The 22944-nt window shown below is 39.3% G+C and overlaps 1 protein-coding gene across 2 annotated transcripts; it reads right to left on the reverse strand.

The window, feature by feature from the left end:
* Nucleotides 1–631: 631 nt before the first annotated feature.
* Nucleotides 632–21693, reverse strand: ak7a (adenylate kinase 7a). 2 transcript variants are annotated; one of them, XM_063001011.1, is made up of 18 exons: nucleotides 21602–21693; nucleotides 21353–21520; nucleotides 6921–7029; nucleotides 6736–6830; nucleotides 6541–6651; nucleotides 6367–6450; nucleotides 6200–6288; nucleotides 6015–6105; nucleotides 5847–5924; nucleotides 4602–4751; nucleotides 4355–4483; nucleotides 3792–3888; nucleotides 3058–3186; nucleotides 2921–2980; nucleotides 2477–2674; nucleotides 1802–2022; nucleotides 887–1045; nucleotides 632–806 (listed from the first exon to the last, which is right to left on the reverse strand). In XM_063001011.1, exons 1-18 carry the CDS (start codon nucleotides 21686–21688, stop codon nucleotides 774–776), a joined length of 2088 nt encoding a protein of 695 aa, XP_062857081.1. In that variant the 5' UTR covers nucleotides 21689–21693; the 3' UTR covers nucleotides 632–773. The 2 variants fall into 2 exon arrangements, with proteins under 2 accessions (XP_062857081.1, XP_062857082.1); XM_063001012.1 differs by lacking the exon at nucleotides 632–806 and having other exon boundaries at nucleotides 916–1040.
* Nucleotides 21694–22944: the final 1251 nt, after the last annotated feature.

The raw sequence follows: 22944 nt of genomic DNA on the forward strand, positions 1-22944 counted from the left end.
CAATTGAGGTGGAAATAGTAGTTAACACAGACTTACTGAACTGCGGTTCCTACACCTGTTGGTTTTTTCTCATGTGGTCAATAAGCGGCGATGTTTTCAAAGCAAACCGAGCTTTTAAAAGTGCTTGTACTTCGACGAGGATGGGATTCGAACCCACGCGTGCAGAGCACAATAGATTAGCAGTCCATCGCCACCTCGTCTGGTCAAACTGAAGAAGTCATTCGGATTGAGTGACGAAACGTATCTCTACAACCAACTTGTGTCCAGATGAACTGATTCAACTTTGTGGATTTGTGTACCTGGATTATTGAGCATGCATCAACAGATCTTATACAGGCATTCTTTTAATATAATTGTGTTTTTGGAGGTACTGCATTCTCTACAGGTAAACGTTGGGAAGTGGTGGAGCTATATTTGACCAATCAGAGTGCAGAATTGTTGGAGCTTAAAGGTGTGTGTTTTTACCAGGGCGTTAGTTCGGTTACAGTGAGATGAGTAAGAAAACAGTAAGTATATTAGAATGTTCTTGATTACAACATTTCTAATACGCAACTATCTCACTTGTTTCTTTTTATAACTGATAAATTAGCTTGTACATGTTCGTATCCATTTACAAAAAAATCACACCAAACAGACACAATACACTTTATTCAATGATTTTTTTTATATAATATTTTTTGGGCTTACACAGTGTACATTTTTGCCATACATGGTAAAAAGCATACCATTATATTTCACACCACCCTGGTTAAAGAAAAGATGCATGAAGATGACTAGTCCTCCGTGTTCCTGAATAGAAATTCGGCCTGAAACACAGTTCACAATTCGTTATAATCAGCTAATAATAAACTGTTGTACATTTAAGAATATTTAAATACAAATGTACCATAAAGTCTAGCGGATCTTCAGGCTTTGCTTTGCAGCACTCCAGGAGCCCCTGTGTGAGTGTTGGTATGACGTTCTTCATCAGATAGTGTCTTAAAGGAAGTGACCGCATCTCCAGTAGCTCATGCTCCTGATTTTTCACCTCCGTTACATTCCTGTTCTAAAGACACCACAGCTTGAGCCACATTGACTACCACCGACACAGAGTGCACCGTGTGATTTATATGTTTATATAAGTGCAACTTAGTTAATAGTTAATAGGTGGATCATGATTTACCTTGCCTGTTCCCAATTCTCCTGCTTATTGTGAAATGTTTGAAAATGGTGTAACTTGAACATTTATCAACTTTTTCACTTTTATTTTGTCCATGTCCCAACTTTTTTGAGTATGTTGCAGGCATCAAATTCAAAATGTGCTTATATTTAAAGCATACACTCAAGTTGCAAGCATTTATGCCCCAATATGAGCAGTTCAGGGTTAAGAGCCTTGCTCAGCGGGGCACTAGGGGCAACTAGGCAGTGTTGGGGCTTGAGCCAACACTATTCTGATCACTCATCCAGTACCTTAATCACCAAGCTACCACTGCCCTACACCACAGCAATCACCCCCTCAGTGTCTGACCCCAAAAATATCAGGTATTCACATACTTTTGGCTCTATTTTGAATTATAATTAATTATACTAAATAATATGCCATTAAGTGTCATTAACACGTTTACATAATATTCCACAAGTAGCAAAGTAGCATTTATAAACACCACATCATTTTTTAGGTTAAAGGCATATTTATTGTTTCTTTATCCAATGAAGTGTAGCTGTGTGTGGTGGGGTCAGTGTTTAGGGATTGATTTGTTTGTGTCTGGCAACAGCTAAACCAATACGTTTTAGGGTTAGCTGTAATGCTAATTGGATTTACCCATTCCTCTAGGAGAGCGGTTATTCTGGCGTTCTCCTCCGTCTCTCTGCAGACATTTTCGTCTGCCTCGTAGATAAGCTGCTGCTGCCTTTGCACAGCTTGTTTCCTCTCCAGTTCCTCACATTCCTCAGGTGTGGGACCATAGTTCATTGCTTTCCCCACTATCTCAATGATCTTTTCTATCACGGCTTCATTCTCAGAGTCGTTCACATTGTTGATCTCTGAAAATAAAACCCAACACTGTGGATCATCAACCAAGAGGACTGAGGACAAAAGGCTATTGTAGCTAAAAAGTAATTGCTACTTAATTCCACGTTAGATCCATGCACATACGTCTCAAAATTATAATTTGGCTTCAGAATTACGGCTGTATTTATACAAATTTAAAAATAATCAGGCACCCAAAGCTCACGTTTTGAAAACATTCTCTTCAGCTAGCCTCATTTCCATGCAATTTATCATAATGTGAATAATTTAAGTTTTTAAAAGGGAACCCTAAATGTTCCTTACATCATTATTGACCACTACTGTTTTACCTTAGAAACACATTTTCTTATTCTTTACAATAACCTAAATAGCTGGTCGGTAGTATCTGTGTACTCGATAAGCTCAAATATTGTACTAAAATGTTCTAAACTAGCGACATTTGTATTTAAAATGACCCATTTCACTTACCGATGTGTTCAGGGTGGATCTCTAGCTCATCGAAATAGTTAAGCACGCTCTCATCTTCTGTATTTATCTCCCTGAATTGAGACAGACGCTGCATAAACTCATCCTGGGTGTAGTGCATCTCAACCGCTACGTTCTCTGGAAGGTTCTGAACTCGCTCTATTAGGTATTCATCGGTAACATCCAGAGAAAAGACGTACTCTGCAAAAGACGTACACCAGGTTGCCGTGATTGTCTGGGTTGGAATCGATATGTGGCATCAAATCTTAAATGTACTTAATTTAGAGTACATTTTCGTTCTTGTTTTCTTCTGTTCTGTATAAGAGCCACAAGTATGTATCCAGAGCGTACTAATTCATGTTCATTGATCTAATCGCTGCACTATTAAAGACACATTTCATATATCAAAACCATATAAACAAAACTAACTGTTATTAAAAGACTTACCTGGTATTAGATTTTTATTATAAGGTTGTATTTTGGAGTCAAACAGTTCCGTGTCCTCATCTGAAACACATGAAACAAGTTCTATACATAAGACAAAAAAATCTTAAATTGCTTTAATCCTGACGTGAAAACCTTACCATAGAAAAGTTCTTTAGCCTGTTCCAGTGTGGAGGGGTATCCATCCAAAACAAACCCCTGATTTCTACAAGGCTTGGAGAGAAGCTTTTCTCTTATAATGCGCAAAACATTCTGGTCCGCAGGTTGGTCTATCAACACACACACACTCATTATATACCACAAAACAATGCATTATATTAACTCATATGATATAATGCTGAATGTCAAGCCATCCTGCCTCACTCAATGTAACGCCAAAGGCTTCATTTCTAACAAAAGTCCAGCTTAAAGGTTGGTGGGAACATTTCCGTTTATGCCTAATGAAGACAGGGTTTAAAGAAATATTCGGTATTGCATGGGCTTTGTTCCAAACCCTAGCATACTAAATAATATGCCTAATTAGTGTACTACCAATAGTACAGATACACACTAAGTAGCACGTGTAATGCAGTTTGGGACACATGATGTGAAAACAAAGTCCAATTTTTACGCTCATTTTTACTCACTTTAAAAATTTTTACTAAATTTTACACCCAGGGCAGCCAATCCACCTTGTTCATGTTATTGGGATGAAAGTATTCAAACACAAGGAAAACAAGCAACACCCACACTACCTGCCGTGTTACTGTGCCGTCCAAACAGCGATTACAAAAACAAAAGTATCGATACACATTTGATTTATACAAAGCAAACAGACTAACATGGTGAACGGTGTTTACTTCTGAAAATACCTTGTTCTAAAGAGGGAGTTTACCTGCATTCTGAGAAACAATGTCCTTCAAAGAGACGAGCTGCTCTTTAGTCCCCTGTAACACTTCATCAGTCTCATCATCTCCATCAAGAACCGCCTCCTAATCAAAGTCAAATTTAAATAACTGAGATACAGTTTGTGCAGGTATCAGAAACTGACAGTGTTTACATTTATAACTGCATAACTTGTATTTGTAGATGCAGTGCTGAACAAACCATGTTTGTCACAGTATTTCTAAGCATGCTGGTTTGTAAGAGAGTGATCTATAAAAAATCTAAGGTCAGGGGCATTTAACATTTAACTTGCTAAACGTTTTAATGATATAATGCACTGTAAAGGTTAAAGTAAATTAAATCCTTGTTTTGCTTATTAAGGATTATCATTCTTACGCTATTTGATTAATGACAGATGCATTTTTCACAAAATAGTAAGCCTTGACCCCTCCTCGACCCATAGTTGCGCAAACATCTTTATTTTACCATGTTGCTTGTATTAAATGCCCCCTTACAGTTTTTAAATAATCTTGTCCAGCTCTGTATTGCAGTACTTTTGCTAATCAAACTGACCAGGTAGTTTATTTTTTCCTCGACAGCCTCCTTGACTCCGATATGATGGAGTTTATAATGTTTACAAAGAAGTGCTGCTACTGAACTCTTCCCGACAGCAGGCGGACCCATCAGACAGATCTTGATGGGCTAGAAAATAAGTGAGTGAATCTGATCAGCATTTTCATTATAATTAACACTTGACAATAAACTTGTCATTAACAATGTCTATAGAAGGTCCTCTAGTTGTATAAACTGATATACTTACTTGTAGCTGTCTGGCATGTTGGAACTCCTTCACAACATGGCTAATATTGTCAATAAGTCCAGACTCACACACCCAGCGTATGTTCAGTTTATCCTTGAGCATCGTTGGTTCGATACAGAGGTTTATACTCGAGCAATCTAACTCTGCTCGCTGAGGGAACAGAACCACAACATACAAGTCAAACTGGTCAAGTACATGCTCATATGGACATATTTAATTCAACAAAATTCAGTTTTCACTTTTTTTAATAATTATTAAATTTTTATTTGTCTGTTTGTTTATTAGGATTTTAAGGTCATGTTTTACACTTTGGTTACATTCATGACAGGAACGGTAGTTACTCGTTACACAAGATTCATCAGTTCACAAGGTCATGGACAATTTCATATCCCAATTCACCTCACTTGCATGTCTTCGGACTGTGGGAGGAAACCGGAGCACCCGGAGGAAACCCACATGGGCACGGGGAGAACATGCAAACTCCACACAGAAAGGACCCGGACTGCCCGACCTGGGGACCGAACCCAAGACCTTCTTGCTGTGAGGCGACAGTGCTACTTAGCCACCGTGCTGTCGTAAATTTTTATTTAGATTAAAGATTGGGTGGGGAAGTTACATAAATAGACGGGCAGAAAAACTTGGGACTTTTGTATTTTTTATTAAGCACACAGTAGCTTGCTACTCTATACCTAAATAACATGAATACTTTTCAATCATGTGTAAACCATTAATATGATTATAATATTTATATGAAGCGATAGTCTGTGGTCTATAGACTATAGAATAGTCTATAGTTCCATTTCTTACAGTGGAATAGAACACAGATACATTTATCACTGCATATACTGTATGTATACTATTGATCAATCCACTCACAAGCAAATATGTTTGTGGATAAAGTGCAATATTCTCATGTCTGAGTCTAAGAGAGCATTTGTTAACTGTCATGGATCACGTCTCTACTTTCATTTAAAACGTATAGTTTTATTTATGTAGACAAAAAATTATTGGGTGCTTAAATGATCATTAAATGATCATATTACACACAGAAAGACGACATTTCACCTAGCTGGTACTGTCATGAGCATGACAGAAGCTTAAAATTGAATAAATTTTAAATAAATAAAATTATACATCAACCTAGAACTTTTTTTTTTTAAATAAATCTTCAATGGCCCTATATGCATCACATGGAGTCCTGACCCCAAAGTTAAAAACCGCTCTACTTTGTCCTAATGGGAGTACCATAAGTTCCTTGTTGAGGTACACATTGTCTTTAAGGACTTTCTCAACCTTTCCAGGTCCCAGCTCATCTGCAATAGCCTGAAATACAGAAGACAGTGGTGACAAAATTAATTAAAACAAGAAAAATACATATATATATTTTTTATTTTATTTTAATTGAGCACTTGCCTGTACAATGTTTTCCAGAGTATGGTGCGAATCATCCACAGCAATAAAGTAGTGTATTTTGGATTTGTGATCAATGATATTTTGCACTACACTGAAGACACGTTGTATATAATTAATACATAAGCAAACAACATACTGGAATTACTTCAATAATCACTTTAATTTACAGTATTAATTTCACTAACCTAGCCAGATCATGGACATGGATGACAGGAATGATGTTGCTGCCTGGATCCAAAACAGGGATGCTGCTCAACTCCCCAAGCCAAGATGCCTAAAATAAGTGATTTATAAATAATTTTTTTTACTTTTCAAATATGTAGTTGATCATCCGAGGCATCTGTTACAGTACCTTAAAGAAAAAGTGTAAAATTCCTTCTCCCATGCCGTACTGCAGCCCAGCAGCCACAACATAAGTGGATAGCTTGGATTTTTTCTGATGAGAGAAAAATTGGGAGTAGAAATGAAAAAAAAAAAAACTGTGCCATCCAAAAAACAAGGTTTGTTAATTTATCTTATGACTAACCGTTTTCCCCAGCTTAAGAACAAGCTTCTCGGCACTGGCATGTTCTTTAAAGTTTGGATGAGGCCTCTTCCGTGTGAAGTCGTCCTCAGTCACTGGGATTTCAGGCTCATCCTAGAATTTTTTTTTATATATAAACTCAGTTTTTATAGCTGCTTTATCAAAAAAATAAATGTGTGTACAGTTTTGGGTACTCACTGGATCAGGTGGTTTTGTCATCGCCCATGTCATTAGCGTCGACACCAAAATGAACATCTTGGGAGATGTAAAATGCTCGATTTCACCATGGAGGGCTACAACGAGTACACACAAGTTTCCACACTGCCTGAATTAAGACAGGTTTATACTAATGTAAACTGTAAGCTGCTAGGCATTTTAAATACCTGAAATGGCCCATGTTGCTTCATCGATTACTTCAGCTTTTTCTGAGATATTATATACAATGACATCACACTCCATTATGCGCTGTAGAAGCTCATGACGGTCTAATGCCTAAAAAAAGTGGGTTAGTACAGTGTAACAAAGTGGCTAATGGGATTTCAGCCTTATGAACACGACATTTCACTTGCAAAGTTGCCTGCAAAAGCTCAGCTCTGATGAGAAACCTTGTTAGTGTTTTAAAAACACTGCTAAATTATCCAGGTATAAACAGACAGGTGAAAATTTGAAAGACAGTGTCTGTGTAGCTGGCCATTTGATAGCACAGCTAGGATCTGAATTTGAGATCTCAAGATCGCTGCGCCACCTGATCGCTCTTTGCACTCTTTTAACTGCATTTTTTCTACTGTCCTAACCTTTTTGTAGTTGGGAATGCAGTAGGCATGTGCAAATGCGAGTTTGTTTGTTTACTGATATACATTTAGCTGGTATACATGGACAAAAGTATTGGGACCAGGGCCGGCGCTAGGGGGGGGGCTGAGGGGGGCATTGCCCCCCCAAATTGTGTCTTTGCCCCCCCAAGCACAATGCAAGCAACGGCTATTTTTAAAATTATCTCTGAACCAATCACAAAAATGCATTTTGTTTTACAGTGTGAAGATATTTCCTTGCTTATTCCTGATTGGCTCTTTGAGTCATATAAAAATCGGCAGACTGCCCCAAACAGTTCAGTTCGGCAGTATATGTTCTGTTAGTGTGAGCGAGAGGCAGGTATACTGGTAAACACTTTTTTTTTACAGAATTAATATTCTTTTGTTTTCTTTATATTTTAATTTCCCAATAATATAAATATTCTCACTCATTCCTATTTCCACGTTTGAATATTCTCAGTCTGTGTGTAGGTACATTTGTCAGCTTTGACTTAAATTTGTATTAAAGCCTTTCAAGAAATAGAGTTGTTCTATTAGTAATGGCAATTTAATTAAGGGGGCGTATTAAAATGAAATACAATTAGATAATCTTTTTTCTCCATTTACATAATCAACATGTATTTTTTAATCATTGGGTTTTAAGTTTAAGTTCGAAAACATGCATTTTTATTTCTTTACCTCATACATCACTTTAAGCCAGTATCAATAGCTTGGCTGTCATCATTCATGCACAAATCAAGCCTTGAATATATTTCTGGCTTCAAAAACATGACTATCAACATGCCCCCTCATTAGGTTTTACTGCCCCCCCAAGCAAAGCAGTCCAGAACCGGGGCTGATTGGGACACCTACACAGTACACCGACAGGAGCTTGCAGATCATCCCATGCTAAATCCATAGGCATTGATATGGAGCTGGTCTTCCCTTTGCAGCTATAACAGCTTCCACTCGTCACAAGGTTTTGAAGTGTGTTTGTGGTCATTTCTACACACAAGACCACACAAGATTAAACTGTTAGCTAAAGTTATGTATGATGACCTGTAAGGCAATGTTGGGAAAAGTGTTTACGTTTCATAGCTCTGCCAGTTTGTGCTGCATCGACAATTTCGACATGTCAGACTTCAGGGGTTGTTCATGAGGTGTCTGGAAGGTTCATATAAAATAATTTGGTCAGATATCTCTTTTTAATATTCCTTTTAAAACAATCTCATATATAGGTTATTGTGTAGAAGTGTTTCCCACACTTCTGGGATGCCTCTCATGAGACCTCTACATTCCATAAGGAGGCCGGGGTGTATTCGGTTGCAATCCCACATCTGGGATCCATTTTAAATGCATACATTTCTGTTATTCTATAGAAAATATATTAATCACACAGAGGCCCTAACTGTCAGTAGGACTGTGGGAACCTCTACTGAGTTTTAAGAAAATGACACACCCAATACATTCCATATGTTTTTTGTATGGATATTCAAGTATTTAAGGAGAAGCAAATTTCATTGGAGTCAGAGAGCAGCAGATCCGAACACAAGCTCTCTCCGGACAAAGCCAGGCTGTCCGAGCGACACTGCTATTATTCTGTAATAAACTTCTTAATTACAAATAAACTGTGTCAACGGAGTCGTCATTTCATCATCGGCACCTCATCGCTGAGACAAAGACACCTCAGATGGCGTCACGAACAGGATCTGATGTAGCTGCTACACTGTCATAACGACATCAGGTGAGCGTTCTATTTTTTATGATGATAGGGCGTGAGCCTGTGTGTTGTAATTTGTGGTGTTTGGCTGCACTGAAAGATCTGGTGTGTGAGCTATGAGGTGTGGACGGTGGAATGATGCTCCGTCTAAATTTGAGGTTTATTGCATAGTAAACTTTGCAATAACGGGGGGTTCTGGAAATATAATTAATAAGGATAGAAAAGGAAAAAGTTTAAGTAGAAGTAAGAGAAGAAAAAAAGGTGTGTACAATAGCCTTAATTAGTAACGGTTACAGTGTGTTAATACGCCATGCGAGATTATGGAGTTTTGGGCCCAATAGACTTTATGAGCGGTAAGACGTGGATATTAACCATTGCGTGAACATTGGCTAGATATACAGTAGTTGTGTTGTGAAAATAAGAGGAGAAAAATGAAGCTCTGAGCGTGGGGACATAGGACTAAGAGATGAAGTTAAGGATTAAGAGTAATTGTGGTGAAAAGGGACAAGAGAAGAAATGGAGGAATAGTTCAGTAATAGGAAAAGAGGTTAAAATGTTTAAAGGCATAGACGAATAGCGCTAAAAGGGATAAACAGAGTTAAAAAGATTAAGAGAATAATAGGAAAAGCATGCTTGTGTTAAAAAAAAATAGGAAAAAGGGTTAACTCATTATTTAAAATGGAGTGAGTGAGAGAGAGAGAGACGGGGTGTGTCTTTCTGGGTTATGTGTGTGCGTAGGTCCTTCATGTATGTGTGTGTAAGAGCTTTAGGTCTATGTGTGTGCGTTTGTGTGTGTGTGAACCCCCTTGTGTGATAAGAAGAAGGAGGGGTGTTATGTGTGTGTGGTGTGTAAGAGCATGATGTTGATTTGTGTGCATTTGTGTAATGTGTGGCGCCTGTCTTAAGTGTTAGTGTGTAATTATTTTAATAGATTACATTGGTGGATAGTAGGAGATATAGTGAGTTTAGATGTAGTATTTATTTACAGACAATGAGCCCTTGAAGAAGATTTGTTTTAGTAAGTAATAAGTAATTTTAATAAGCTTCTTCAAGAAGGACAGTTAATGCTAATTAAGTAATTAATGATAATTAATGAGCTTTCTTTGGGAGGTTAATTAATTAAAAATTTATGAGCCTCAGAAATGATGAGGACATTTGAAATGTAAGCAATAAACTCCCAAGAAAGATTTTTAAAGAATGGATATAGTATTAAAGTGAAAAGTATAGTGTGAATCATGGCTTAGTGTTTAGATGAAGTGCTGACAGCTAAGTTGCATTGAATTCTTATAAGTAACAAAGTCCTGTTTTTTGCTCCCTGATCCCTTTGTGTGTGTGTGTGAGAGGGGGAGAAAAAGTGGGGGCTGCCCAGACTTAGAGAGCTGCGTAAGGTGACGTCAGAGGTGCTGCTTCTATGTGCGTATGGGAGAGAGAGACAGTATCCCACGTTTAGGGGGAGTTTTTGGCCTAGGGAGTAAGGAAATCAAATGGTATGGAGAGCTGTCAATCATAGTGATTGGAGGGTGTCGTCTAGTGTGAGGTTGAGTGTAATGTGAGTAATGATGGAAACCAGATGATGCGAAGTGTGGTAAGGGCAGGCTTTAAAAAAAAAAAAGGAGAAAAAAAGACCCCTAAGCCCACTTTTATGAAGAATTAGGATAAGTAAACCAATAAATTGTAAAGTTATGTGTGAGTGTGTGTAATATGCCATGAATCTATGTGATTTTTGCTGCTGCTGGCTGTGGTGTGGTTTTAAGATAAAGTATGTTTGAAGTTGAGTTTTTGACACCACAGACATTGGAGAGCCAGCCTCAGGAGGTTTGAAGGATGAGGAGCAGATAGCAAATAGTTAAGATAGCAGAAGAATAGAATGCATGTAATTCAGATTTGCAGAGATCCGAGGACGTAAAAATTTATTAAAAGGAGTTTAAGGAATAGACAATATAAAGGAGTTTAATGTAAACAGAAATAAGGAATATGTAAGGATTTAAGGACTGAAAAGTAGTCAGAGGAACTGAAGGAACTGAACTAAGTAGGCCCATGTACATTAATGTATGTGTGTGTGTGTAGTTGAAGTGCCTAACCTTTGTAGGTGTAATGTTTAGCCTGACTGCAAATGCTTGCATGTGTATAAAAGTTTGTTGAAGTGAAGGAAAAAAACCTGAGCAAAGTTGTGAATTAATAGAGTGCTGTTTAGTAAAAGACTTTATAAACTTTGCCCTGTCTTCTGATTCCTGTGTGTTCATATGAGACGACTATAAAGTGGGTTTCTGTGAGCAGAGGAGAAGGAGGGGTGATTCCCCCCTTGTGTGTGCTGATGCAAAGTGGAGGTGCAGTTGTTCAATAAGGACTGAAGTGTGATGACATCATTCATCTAAATCAGGCCAGTGTTCCTGTTTATTATCACAAACTCTGCTATCCAATACCTGCATTTTAAGTGTATTTTATGATTATTATTCATCTATTTGTGTATACAAGAGTATATGTATTTGTTTATACTAAATGATTAGAGAGCAAAGGCTTGGCAACAGACTGATCGTTCATAGGAATATACTAAACTTTGATTGCTAATGTGAGTTTTATTGTCTGTGCATGATTTCTGATCTAAGCTGTGTTGGGGTTTGATATTGAGACTATTTGTTGGTTTAAGGTGAATGAATATGCGAATTGGACTTTATTTGATGATAGTTGGTCCCTTGTGGGAGTGTGTGAGTTTGAGTTTCATATGGGATAGGACTTTCTTTTATTTGGGGGATTAATTGAGTGAGCTTTTGCTTACAATTTGATAGATTCTTTGGGTGTTTGGTTATTATAATAGGAGATACTTAGTGTTGTGGATGGTTGTCACCTTTGGAGTTGGCAAATTCATTTTAGGTTTTATTGATTGTGTCAAATCGGTTGCTTAGGAAAATAAAGGAGTGGTAATTGAAATAGTTTTAAGTAGTTATAGTGATTAGTCTCATTTTTTGCAATAAGGGTATATAAGGAAGTCATTACAATGTCGGAGAAGGACGTTAAAATTGCGAAGGTTATTACTCCTGTTGATGTGATACAGAAGAATAACTCCTTAGTTAAAGGCATCCCAAAGATGATGGAGAAGTGGAATAAGCGTTGGCCTGAGATTAACCAACCTTGGCCATTGGAGGGAACGTTTAATCCAGATGTAATTAATACAATGCAGGTGCTTGTGTCTACATATAAAGCTGATCAAAAGAAGGGTAAAAAAGGTGAAAAACGTAAAGAAAAAAGACAAGAGGAGCTTGGCATTCTCCAGTTGTTTGAGAATGAAGGGCAGAAGCGGATGAGAGCTGCAAAAGAGAAGAGAGACAGAGGTGCAGAAGAAATAGAAAAAAGCACAAAAGAAATAGAAAAACGAATGGCGGAAATCAATGTGCCTTTTTCACATGTGGACTCAGTGAAAAAACCCCCTCCCTATCAGAAGAATGTGAAATTTGAGGAGGTTTATCCCCAGCTCCCAGTGATCAGTCAGGAGGGCAATTATCAAATCAGAAATGAGGATGATCGAATAATAGAAATGGGACAAGCGGAAACGACCATAAAGATGTACGCAAGTTCTAAAAGTAAGAAGAAGACGACATCTTTGAAAACTAAGGGTGAGCTGAGGATCAGGAGGATGGAATTTGAAGATGATGAAGATCGAAGCGATCTGGAGGAGGTCATGGGAGGATATGACCCTGCAGTCAGGAAGATATTGGCTAAAGCGGAAAAGAGAGGAGATAAAACAAGGAGGAGAGAAGACTCAGGGGATGAAAGCTCTAAGGAGAGTGAAAATGGAGGTAGCGATAGTGATTCAGACGGTCCTATGTATTCAAGAGGGTTTTTTCCTGCAACATCCAGCACCAGAATTGAGAACAAACAGAAGGCTTTAAGAAAGGTGGGAAAAAGTATAGATCAATGTCTTTCACGCCTGGAAGAATCTACTAGTCCGGAAGGCCGGAAAGAGCTGGAGGAGCAATTAAGGGAATTGCAGATACAGAAGAAAGAATTGCAGAAAGAAGACTCCAAACAAGTGGACAGAAAGTATGTGTTGCGTTCAAGAAAAGGGAAGTCACTGGAGAAGATGTGTCCAGTGGTCATCCGAGGACAGAGTTTGGAGTACAAGCCTTGGCAGAATACAGATATGTCAGATATACTTGAGAAGCTGCCTACTCTTCAGGATGGAGCACATCCTTGGATTTCAAAGCTGGAGGAGATTATGGTGGGGACACAATCGGCTGTAGGAGATATTAAGAGACTTCTAGCTAATCTCCTTGGGGTTCCAGCCATGGAGGAGCTTCTACAGAAAGCAGGGCTTAATCGATATGTGGGGACTGCTGTGAATGACCCGGAGTTGTTTTCTGCGAATAGAGGTCGAGTGTGGAGAGCGCTAAGAGATACGTTTCCGACAAATGTGCATCCAGATAATATTCTCATTGAGCCATTGGGCCAGGGAGAAAACCCGAGGGCATATGTCTCGAGAGCCCATCAAGTGTGGAGAAATGTCACAGGAAATGATCCGGACTTGAATCGAATGGAGCAGTCAATTTTGAGAGCTAAAATACAGAAGGGGCTGCCTTTGCCGGTGAGGAGTAAGCTAGCAGAGGTGGTTGGTCTTGGAAGCATGGAAAAGGGTGTCTATACAGATCATATAGCCCACCAGGTGGAGCTGTATAGGAAGAAGGAGCATGATCAAAAAGAGCAGGACCAAGAAACCCTTAGAAAACTTAACCAAATACAATTGGTGGATAATAAGAAGAAGGAGAAGAAGCAGGCTGTGGTTATACAGAGTCAGTTTCAGCAAAATCCACCTTTGCCACAAGTACAGCCGAGCCAGGCTCAGCCTCAACCATCTCAGTCATCATCAGTGGTTCCAGTTGTTTCTTACCCACAGCCATCGTTTGGTCAAGTGCAGACCTGGAGAGGAAGAGGTCGTGGAAACATAGGAAGAGGAGGAAGATTTAATCCGTATTTTCAACAGTCTTCGGAAGTGTGCTTTAATTGTGGACAGTTTGGTCACTTTGCCAGGGAGTGCAACAGGCCAGGAGGAAATTTCAGAGGAGGAATTTTCAGAGGAAGAAATTTCCGAAGAGGAGGATTTAGGGGCCAACCGAGGTCTTTTGAGGGACCTGTGAACCCTTACAGGGGCCCGGAGCAAGGATTTTAGAGGTGCCCAGAGGACCCAACAGGGGGGTGTCAGCTGGTAGCATCAGGGTCGGAGAAAGATCCAACAATAGAGGTGAAAGTAAATAATAGACCTTTGGAAATGATGGCAGATAGTGGAGCGGCTTTCACCTGTATTCGACCTGAAGATGCTATACATCTCCCTATGTCTAATCAATGGATTAGGACAATTGGGTTTGAGGGAATAAAACAGCTGGTACCTCTCACAAAACCGATTGAGCTTTGTTATAAAAATCTGAAGACTACAATACCTATATTGGTATCAGAACATACACCTATTGCACTTTTGGGAAGAGATGCTTTATGTAGATTGAACTGTACGATAAAGTGTACACCTGACGGCTGTCTGGTGGAGGTGCCAAATGATGTGGTGCACCAATTGTTGATGTCAGTGGAGACTGAGGTCTCTTCAGTATTCTGGATTGGAAATCTTGGTGCAGAATTTTTGGAGCCCGCCAAGTTGTGGAAGAAGTTTATTGTAGCAAACATGCCTGATGCGAAGCTCCCGGAGTATCCATATCACTGTACACTTAAGTATTTCAAGGATGCTGCCCAATCGAATTCAGAGGAATGGTTGAAACGTCAACCGAAGCAAGTTCAACTTCGTTCGTGCTGCATAGTTTTGGGACCACAAGGGGCAGCTATGAAGATAGATAGAGATGATTATTTGTCCAAGGAGTTTGATATTGAAAAGAGTGTCCCACATGTGACTTTGTTGGTGTCTGAAGATTATGAGCAGAAGCATATAGGAGAAATGATGGTGCAAGCAGAGGAAGCTGTTTTTCTACCGATGAAGGAGAATCTTGCAATTTGGAGAAGTGAGGACCAGCGTTTTATTAAGATTATGATTTCTGCTCAAGGGCAGGGACAGCCACAAACTGTGCGGATGACGCATGAGTCCATTTGCAGTGCTAAGTTGGATGGAAACTCTATAAGAGAAGAGATGTTGCAACAAGTTCCAGGATGTTTATGGTCTCAGCATAGTGCTGATATTGGACTGGTGAAGTCAGCTCAACCAGTGAAAGTTGAACTACGACCAGGAGTTAAACTTCCTTGGAGGAACCAGTATCCATTGAAAGAAGAGGCAATTAGGGGGATTGGACCACAAATTGAAGGACTTTTGAAAGCAGATGTTTTGAAGATAACACAGAATCCTCAGAGTAATACGCCTTTGTTGCCTGTGAAGAAGCCAGACGATTCTTATCGCCTGGTACATGATTTAAGAGCAGTGAATGAAGTAGTGGCAGATTTTCCAGCAGAAGTGCCGGATCCGCATACTTTGTTAGCCCAAATGCCTCCAGATGCGACACATTTTACAGTGATAGATTTATGTGGTGCGTTTTTTAGTGTTCCACTTGGTATAGAAAGTAGGGGCTTATTTGGATTCACATACAGAGGTCAGTTTTATGAGTATAAGAGGTTGCCGCAAGGATTTAAACATAGTCCTCATATATTCAATAAAGTGTTAAAGGATGATCTGGCAGGGTTAGATCAGATGCTAAAAAGCACGGTTATTCAGTATGTGGATGATATTATTATTTGTTCACTAGATGAGTAAATATGTCATAAGGACTCAGTTAGGTTGTTACAGATACTGGCAGAGAAGGGGCATAAGGTCTCTCTGAAAAAGCTGCAGTATTGTCAGGAGAGAGTGGTTTATTTGGGACAAACAATAACACAGGGACATAGAAGTATTGCTGATAGTCAGTTGGAAGCTATTCGCAAGGCTCCAAAGCCTAGAACGGTCAGAGAAATGATGACATTTCTTGGCATTGCTGGCTATTCTTCAGCATGGGTAGAGGATTATGCTAGTTTAACGGGGCCTTTGAGAGCTATGATTAAAGATACAGGGAATGCGCAATTGCATTGTAATCTTTCGTGGACACAGGATGGCCTTTTGGCTTTTGAGACGATCAAAGGGAGGTTACAGGAGGCTCCAGCGCTAGCGCTTCCAGACTATTCTAGAAATTTTCTGTTGTATGTGTCTACTTCTATTGGGGGTAAATATGCATGTGCAGTTCTTTGTCAGCCAACAGGAACAGGAACAAGCCCTCAACCTGTTTCTTATTATTCTACTGCGTATTCAGAAGTATAATTGGGGTTACCCATGTGCTACAGAGCAATGGTGGGAGTTTCTTTAATGTATGATAAAGCATAATCTGTTACGATGGGATATCCAGTAACAATTCTTACCCATCATAGCCTTAGAAATCTTTTGAACTATGGCAAGTATACATTGACTATGCCTAGGCTTAGGGACTATCATAGACTCTTAGAGCAGGAAGATGTCACTTTAGTGAGGTGTGTTACAGTGAACCCAGCTGAGACTTTGCCAACTCCTGAGGATGGTGAACCACATGATTGTGTTAAGGAAGCAGAGAGGTATATGAAACTTAGGTCAGATTTGCAAGCTCTCCCACTGCATGAAGCAGATGTAGAATATTGGACTGATGGTTCTTGTTATCGTGTGGAAGATAAGTTGAGTGCTGGTTATGCAGTAGTGAAAGCCCAAGGAGCTGGATTTGTTATTGAGAAGGCTGAAATAATACTGCAGCCTGCATCTGCGCAGCTTGCTGAACTTGTGGGGCTAACTGAAGCATGTTTGTTGGCGGAAGGTAAGCGAGTGACAATATATACTGATTCCGCCTATGCGCACAATGTGTGTCATTTGTTTGGATCAGTGTGGAAGAACAGAGGGTTTAAGAAAACTGATGGTTCCCCAATACAGCATCATGCTCAAATAATGAAACTGTTGCATGCTATGATGAAGCCCAAGGAAATAGCAATAGCTAAATGTGCAGCACATAAAAAGGATATGTCAAGGGTCACACAAGGAAATAAAGCAGCTGATGAAGCTGCAAAGGCAGTTACAGGAGCAGACAAAGTGGGTGAAGTGTTTCTGGTTACGCATGAAGTGAATTTGGAAGAAAAAATTACACTTAAGGATGTGATTTTACTTCAGGAAGCTGTTCCTGATGTGGATAAACAGTTGTGGCTAGACCGAGGTGCCACCAAGGATTCTACTGGTCTTTGGAGAAATCATGAGGGATTAATAGTAGCACCTCCAGACCTGTTAGGTCTAATGATTCAGGAAGCACATGGGTTGGCTCATGTTGCAAGGGGGGAAGTTAAACGTAAGATTACAAAGGAGTATGGTTTTTGGGCACCATGTCTGCTTGAGCAGATTGATTATGTTATAGGTAGATGTACTATCTGTCTGAAAAATAATGTTCGAAGGGGAGTGATGGTTCCTCCTGGTTATATTCCAACTCCGAGAGGTCCTATGCGTGAGTTGGTTGTGGACTTTGTGGATATGATAAAGCCAGTTGAAGGAAAGAGGTATATGTTGGTTGTTGTGGATAGATTTTCACGATGGCCTGAGGCTTGTCCAACCAAGCGAAAGGATGCCCAGTCTGTTGCTAAGTTTTTGTGTAGAGAGGTCATAAGCAGGTGGGGACTTCCAGATCGGATATCCTCAGATAATGGGAAAGAGTTTGTGGATAAAACAGTGAAATTGATTTTGCAAAAATTGGGAATTAAACAGCGTCTTGGTGCGGTCTATCATCCGCAAAGTCAAGGGATTTGTGAAAAGATGAATGGTGTTTTGAAAAATCGCATTGTGAAGATTTGCCAGCATACGGGGTTGAATTGGATAGCAGCACTTCCATTGGCGTTAATGGTGTGTCGCTCGAGTGAGCTGCGTGAGTTACATATGACACCTCATGAATTGGTTACAGGTAGATTGATGCCGATGCCTTGTTTGCGTACAAGTGGAAAGGGTCCAAGCTTAGCCCTTTTAGAGGATGAAATGAGAGCATATGTTGCGTATATGGCTAATCTGCATAAAAGAATATCCGCGTACGTTTCTGACAGGCAAAAGAAAGAGGAGGTGCAGGAGAGACTGGACGAACAAAGGAAGTGTTCAGTGCAACCTGGAGACAAGGTGTTTGTGAAGGTATTTAGAAGAAAGTGGTATAACGAACGCCGTGAAGGACCGTTTGAAGTTGTTCGCAGTACGGGAACTGCGGTTCAGGTTAAGGGGTCTCCAACGTGGTACCATTTGTCGCATTGTGTTAAAGCGCCAAGTGAAGAGGTACTAGAGTCACAAAGTCAGGAAGTTGAAGGTTCAAGAAAGTTAGAAGGGAATGTTGTGGAAGATAATGTGGAAGATGTTGATGGGAGTGTGCCTGTGTCTGATGATGTCAGAGATGACTCTGCAGTTAGTGAGCAGGAAAGGAGATTTGGAGACGTTGATTTTCAATATGTCCCAGGAACAGCAGAGCCTGTTCCTGAGGAGTGTGAAGCGCCAGAGGTTACAAAGGGAAGTGATTCTGATGCAGGAGAATGCAGAGACACAGGTAGACAAAGGAGTCCAAGACCAGCTAGGAAAAGGGTTAGGCCAAAGCGTTATGACGACTAGAGTGGTAGGAACTTCAGAGAAGTGTAATCTTTCAGCACTGAATGATTCTGAAAGTATGAGTGTGTTATGTTTAACTACGGTAGCGCCTCAGATGGTGACAATGGTGTCAACTCTTAAGAAGAAGGTAGTTAGAGCCAAGTTAGGAGGAGCAGTTTATCTTCCCTGTAAATGCTCGAGGTTTAATGTTGGTGGTAGTAATCCTCCTGTGTGGAGGAATAGTCGTGATGAAGAGTTGTTAATGGGATCTGAGGTTGATACTGTGCCTCTTGATCAGAGGAAATATATTTTGCTGAATGACGTAAGGTGGTTGACAGTCAGTGATGATTGTACACTTTTTGTGAGAAATATTACTAGAAGAGACCTAGGGGAATATACATGTACTTATTATGAGCCGGAGTTTAAATTCATTCCCTTGGTAAATAGTTGGAGAGGAGGTTATATAACTCGTAAAGTGGTGGTTATGATAGTAGATTTGAGTCCTGTGGAGATGTTTACGGTTGCTAAGAGAATTGAGGAGCAAGCTACTACAGCGACTACTCTAGGGGTAAATAGAACACAGATGAGGAGTATTACTTTAGTTCCGGAAACAACTAAGAGTGTTAAAATATCAGTGGAGATTACTACTGTAGCTTCGACTTTGAAGGGAATGGAAGCTACTACAGTGATGGTGAAAGCATCTACTTTTGTCACTTCTGGAAATACTACAAGTAAGGTTGATACAAGGGCAACCTTTGTTAATAATACGGTGACAACGATGTTGCCTAGGAATTTTGTAAAGGTGACTCAAACACCTGACATGACGACTTTGAACTTTAAGGAAGTGGTGAATATAACTCAGAAGCCTATGTTGAAGCTAGAGCTTAGTGTAAATAGTAGTAGTAAGATGTCTAAATCTGGGAAGCAGATGGAAGAAGAGAAGGGTGTAGATTCATCTGTGACAACTCAGAGGACTGTTTTGGATGTTAAAGACCAGTTCTTAGATTTTGACTGGACATCAGAAGAAATGACTGACCAGTACCGTTCATTACAGAAGAGAGAAACTAAGTGGAAAGCATTTGGATTAGATTCTTCAGTGTTACAAATCTCAGACCCATGGGCAAGTAGGAATTTGTGGTTTCAGCAGTTAACTCATTCAGTAAGATCAGTTAGACGACTGAATGGTCCATGTATAGTGAAAGTTCCAACACCAGGTACATGGCCTTCAATTTTGGAAACGGAACCAGAGCCGTTGCTTTCTATATGTCAATACTATGTGCTGTCATGGTTATTATTTCAGCAGCAATCAGGAGGAGATAGATTGATGGCTTTGTCAGTGCATTTGTTTAGACCTAAGAATAATTGTTCTTGGTTGAGAGATTTACCATATGTGAATTTACTTGATCAGCATGAAAATGTATTGACAGCAGTTCCTGATGCAATAGAGGTAAGATCTGTTGGAGCTAAAGATTGTTTTTGTTCAAATGACACTCATAAAGGAACTAGAATGTTTATGGGAATATCAGATTGTGACAATTATATAATGGATTTGGGTGAGCGTAAGCAGAAGGCTAAGAGTGATTTATTTAAGGTGACTTTTTATATGCCACACCGTAAACAAAGCAGAACTTTGATGGTGAGGAATCAGATTTTGCCTGGAAATGTGACTATAGGAAATTTTAAAGATATTTGGTGGGTTTGTGGTGATAAAGCTTATATATTTCTGCCATATGGATGGATAGGATGTTGTTACATGGCAACATTGAAGCTGCCATATGAGGTTTTTACTGTTCAGAGAGGTGAAAGACCGGATGAGAGCCAATCTGAGGCTGTTTCTGGAAGTAGACAGAAAAGGGACATGGCACAATTTCATAATCTAGAGGCCTACCATTGGAGAATAAGTATAGGAGAAGTTGGGGAAACATACATGTGGGAGGAACTAGATTATGTTATGTCTATAACCATTGTTCATTATGTTATTCTTTTGATTTTTGAGACTAATTAGTCCCAAAGGGGGGAATATGAGGTGTCTGGAAGGTTCATATAAAATAATTTGGTCAGATATCTCTTTTTAATATTCCTTTTAAAACAATCTCATATATAGGTTATTGTGTAGAAGTGTTTCCCACACTTCTGGGATGCCTCTCATGAGACCTCTACATTCCATAAGGAGGCCGGGGTGTATTCGGTTGCAATCCCACATCTGGGATCCATTTTAAATGCATACATTTCTGTTATTCTATAGAAAATATATTAATCACACAGAGGCCCTAACTGTCAGTAGGACTGTGGGAACCTCTACTGAGTTTTAAGAAAATGACACACCCAATACATTCCATATGTTTTTTGTATGGATATTCAAGTATTTAAGGAGAAGCAAATTTCATTGGAGTCAGAGAGCAGCAGATCCGAACACAAGCTCTCTCCGGACAAAGCCAGGCTGTCCGAGCGACACTGCTATTATTCTGTAATAAACTTCTTAATTACAAATAAACTGTGTCAACGGAGTCGTCATTTCATCATCGGCACCTCATCGCTGAGACAAAGACACCTCATTCATGACACCACTTAAATGAAGCATTTCATAAAAGTGCTTGACTTTATACACCTGTGGCAATGGGGCTGAATGAAACTCCTGAATTTAGTGATTAAGAGGTGTGTCCCAAAACTTTTGACCATAATTATAATGTACTGTATATCTCATTTAGGTGTGGCCTTGAAGAGAAAACCTACCGAGTACTGTTCCAGCGCAAAACTTTTGCTATTTTCATCTTTATTTGAAACAGTTCCGACTATTTGAAAGCGCTCTTGTGGTGAAACATCTTCCTCTTTAGGAGCTTCTTCATCTTCATCTGCTTCAGTCTCCTCCAGAGATTCTCCTACAGCACAGGTACTGAGGTACTGACGGAACCAAAAACAGACACAACTTCATAAAACTGCACTTAAACAATATATAAACAATTAAGTTTTCATTAATCGTACCTTTGCGATGTTTTTTGATGAGTATGAATCTATATTATTAATAAATATTCGTTTGGACCGTTGAAATTCAACCTGCTGGCTCTCCATGTTTGCCGTTGCTAGGCAAACAGACGCGCTAGCAAACTAAATAGCCTTAAACGCTAGAGAACTAAAAGTGCATTTTAACGTTATTATTATTATTATTATTATTATTATTATTATTATTATTATTATAAATATATTCTATGTTGGCCAATCAAGTAAAAAAGCCACCAAATGACTCGCTGATTAAAACACGTTAACAGTACTTAATGAGTCGTTTGGGATTGACTCGGTTCTTTTTTGTACATGTTAGAAATAAACTCCCAATATCCACCTTCCTAATATTGTGTTGGTCCCGCTTCTGACACCATCACAATTCGGCCCTCGTCAAACTCGCTCAAATCCTCACGCTCGCCCATTTTTCCTGCTTCTAATATCAACTTTGAGGATAAAATGTCACTTGCTGCGTAATACATCCCCCCCCACTAACAGGTGCCATGATGAAGAGATAATCAGTGTTATTCACTTCACCTCTCAGCGTTCATAATGTTATGCCTGGTCGGTGTATCTCCGTTTATAAACAAGTAAATTAAATACACTGATTTGGCTGCTCATTATATTTCCTCAATAAATGACTTTATGATTGAGGGTTAAGGGCTTTGCTCAAGGGCCTGACAACTGGCAGATATGGGGCTTAAACCAGCAAACTTCTAATTACTATTCTAGTACTAAGTAACCACTAAGCCACCACTGCACTAAATGCACTAGTACATTAAAATTGTCATGTTAATTAATCCAGTATAACATAACTGGTTTGAGGTCCTGCTATTGTGCACAGTCATGATAAAAGTAATCAGTGTACAATGGTCATTTGTGGTTTTAAATGGATTGTCAACAACAATACTGTGACAGACTGTGAGATTAAAATGATCCTGGTATTATGGGACCATTTGATACACCATATCACAACAAGATAGCAACAAAATCTCCTCACTTTGACTGATAAAAGTAGAATCTTTTCTGCCTCATTGCCCTAATGTTAATGCCCCGTCCATGTTGAGAGATATTTCTGATCACCATGGTTGTAAAGAGTATTTGATTTACTGTAAGCCCTTATTCACCTGTCTCATTAACAAGGAACCATCCTAAAAACTGGCTTTTACAGTGTTTGACTGTTTCTGCACCATGCACTGTAAACTTTGGTTTGAATCTACGGCTGGCTGGTGATAAATTTACAAATATACACATAAAAAATAAGATGATTTGACATATTAAATATGTTGTCTTTAGTTAAATACAGGACAAAAATGATTTTCAATTTT

Source organism: Trichomycterus rosablanca, chromosome 9, assembly GCF_030014385.1.
Source record: "Trichomycterus rosablanca isolate fTriRos1 chromosome 9, fTriRos1.hap1, whole genome shotgun sequence".
Taxonomy (NCBI): Eukaryota; Metazoa; Chordata; class Actinopteri; order Siluriformes; family Trichomycteridae; genus Trichomycterus; species Trichomycterus rosablanca.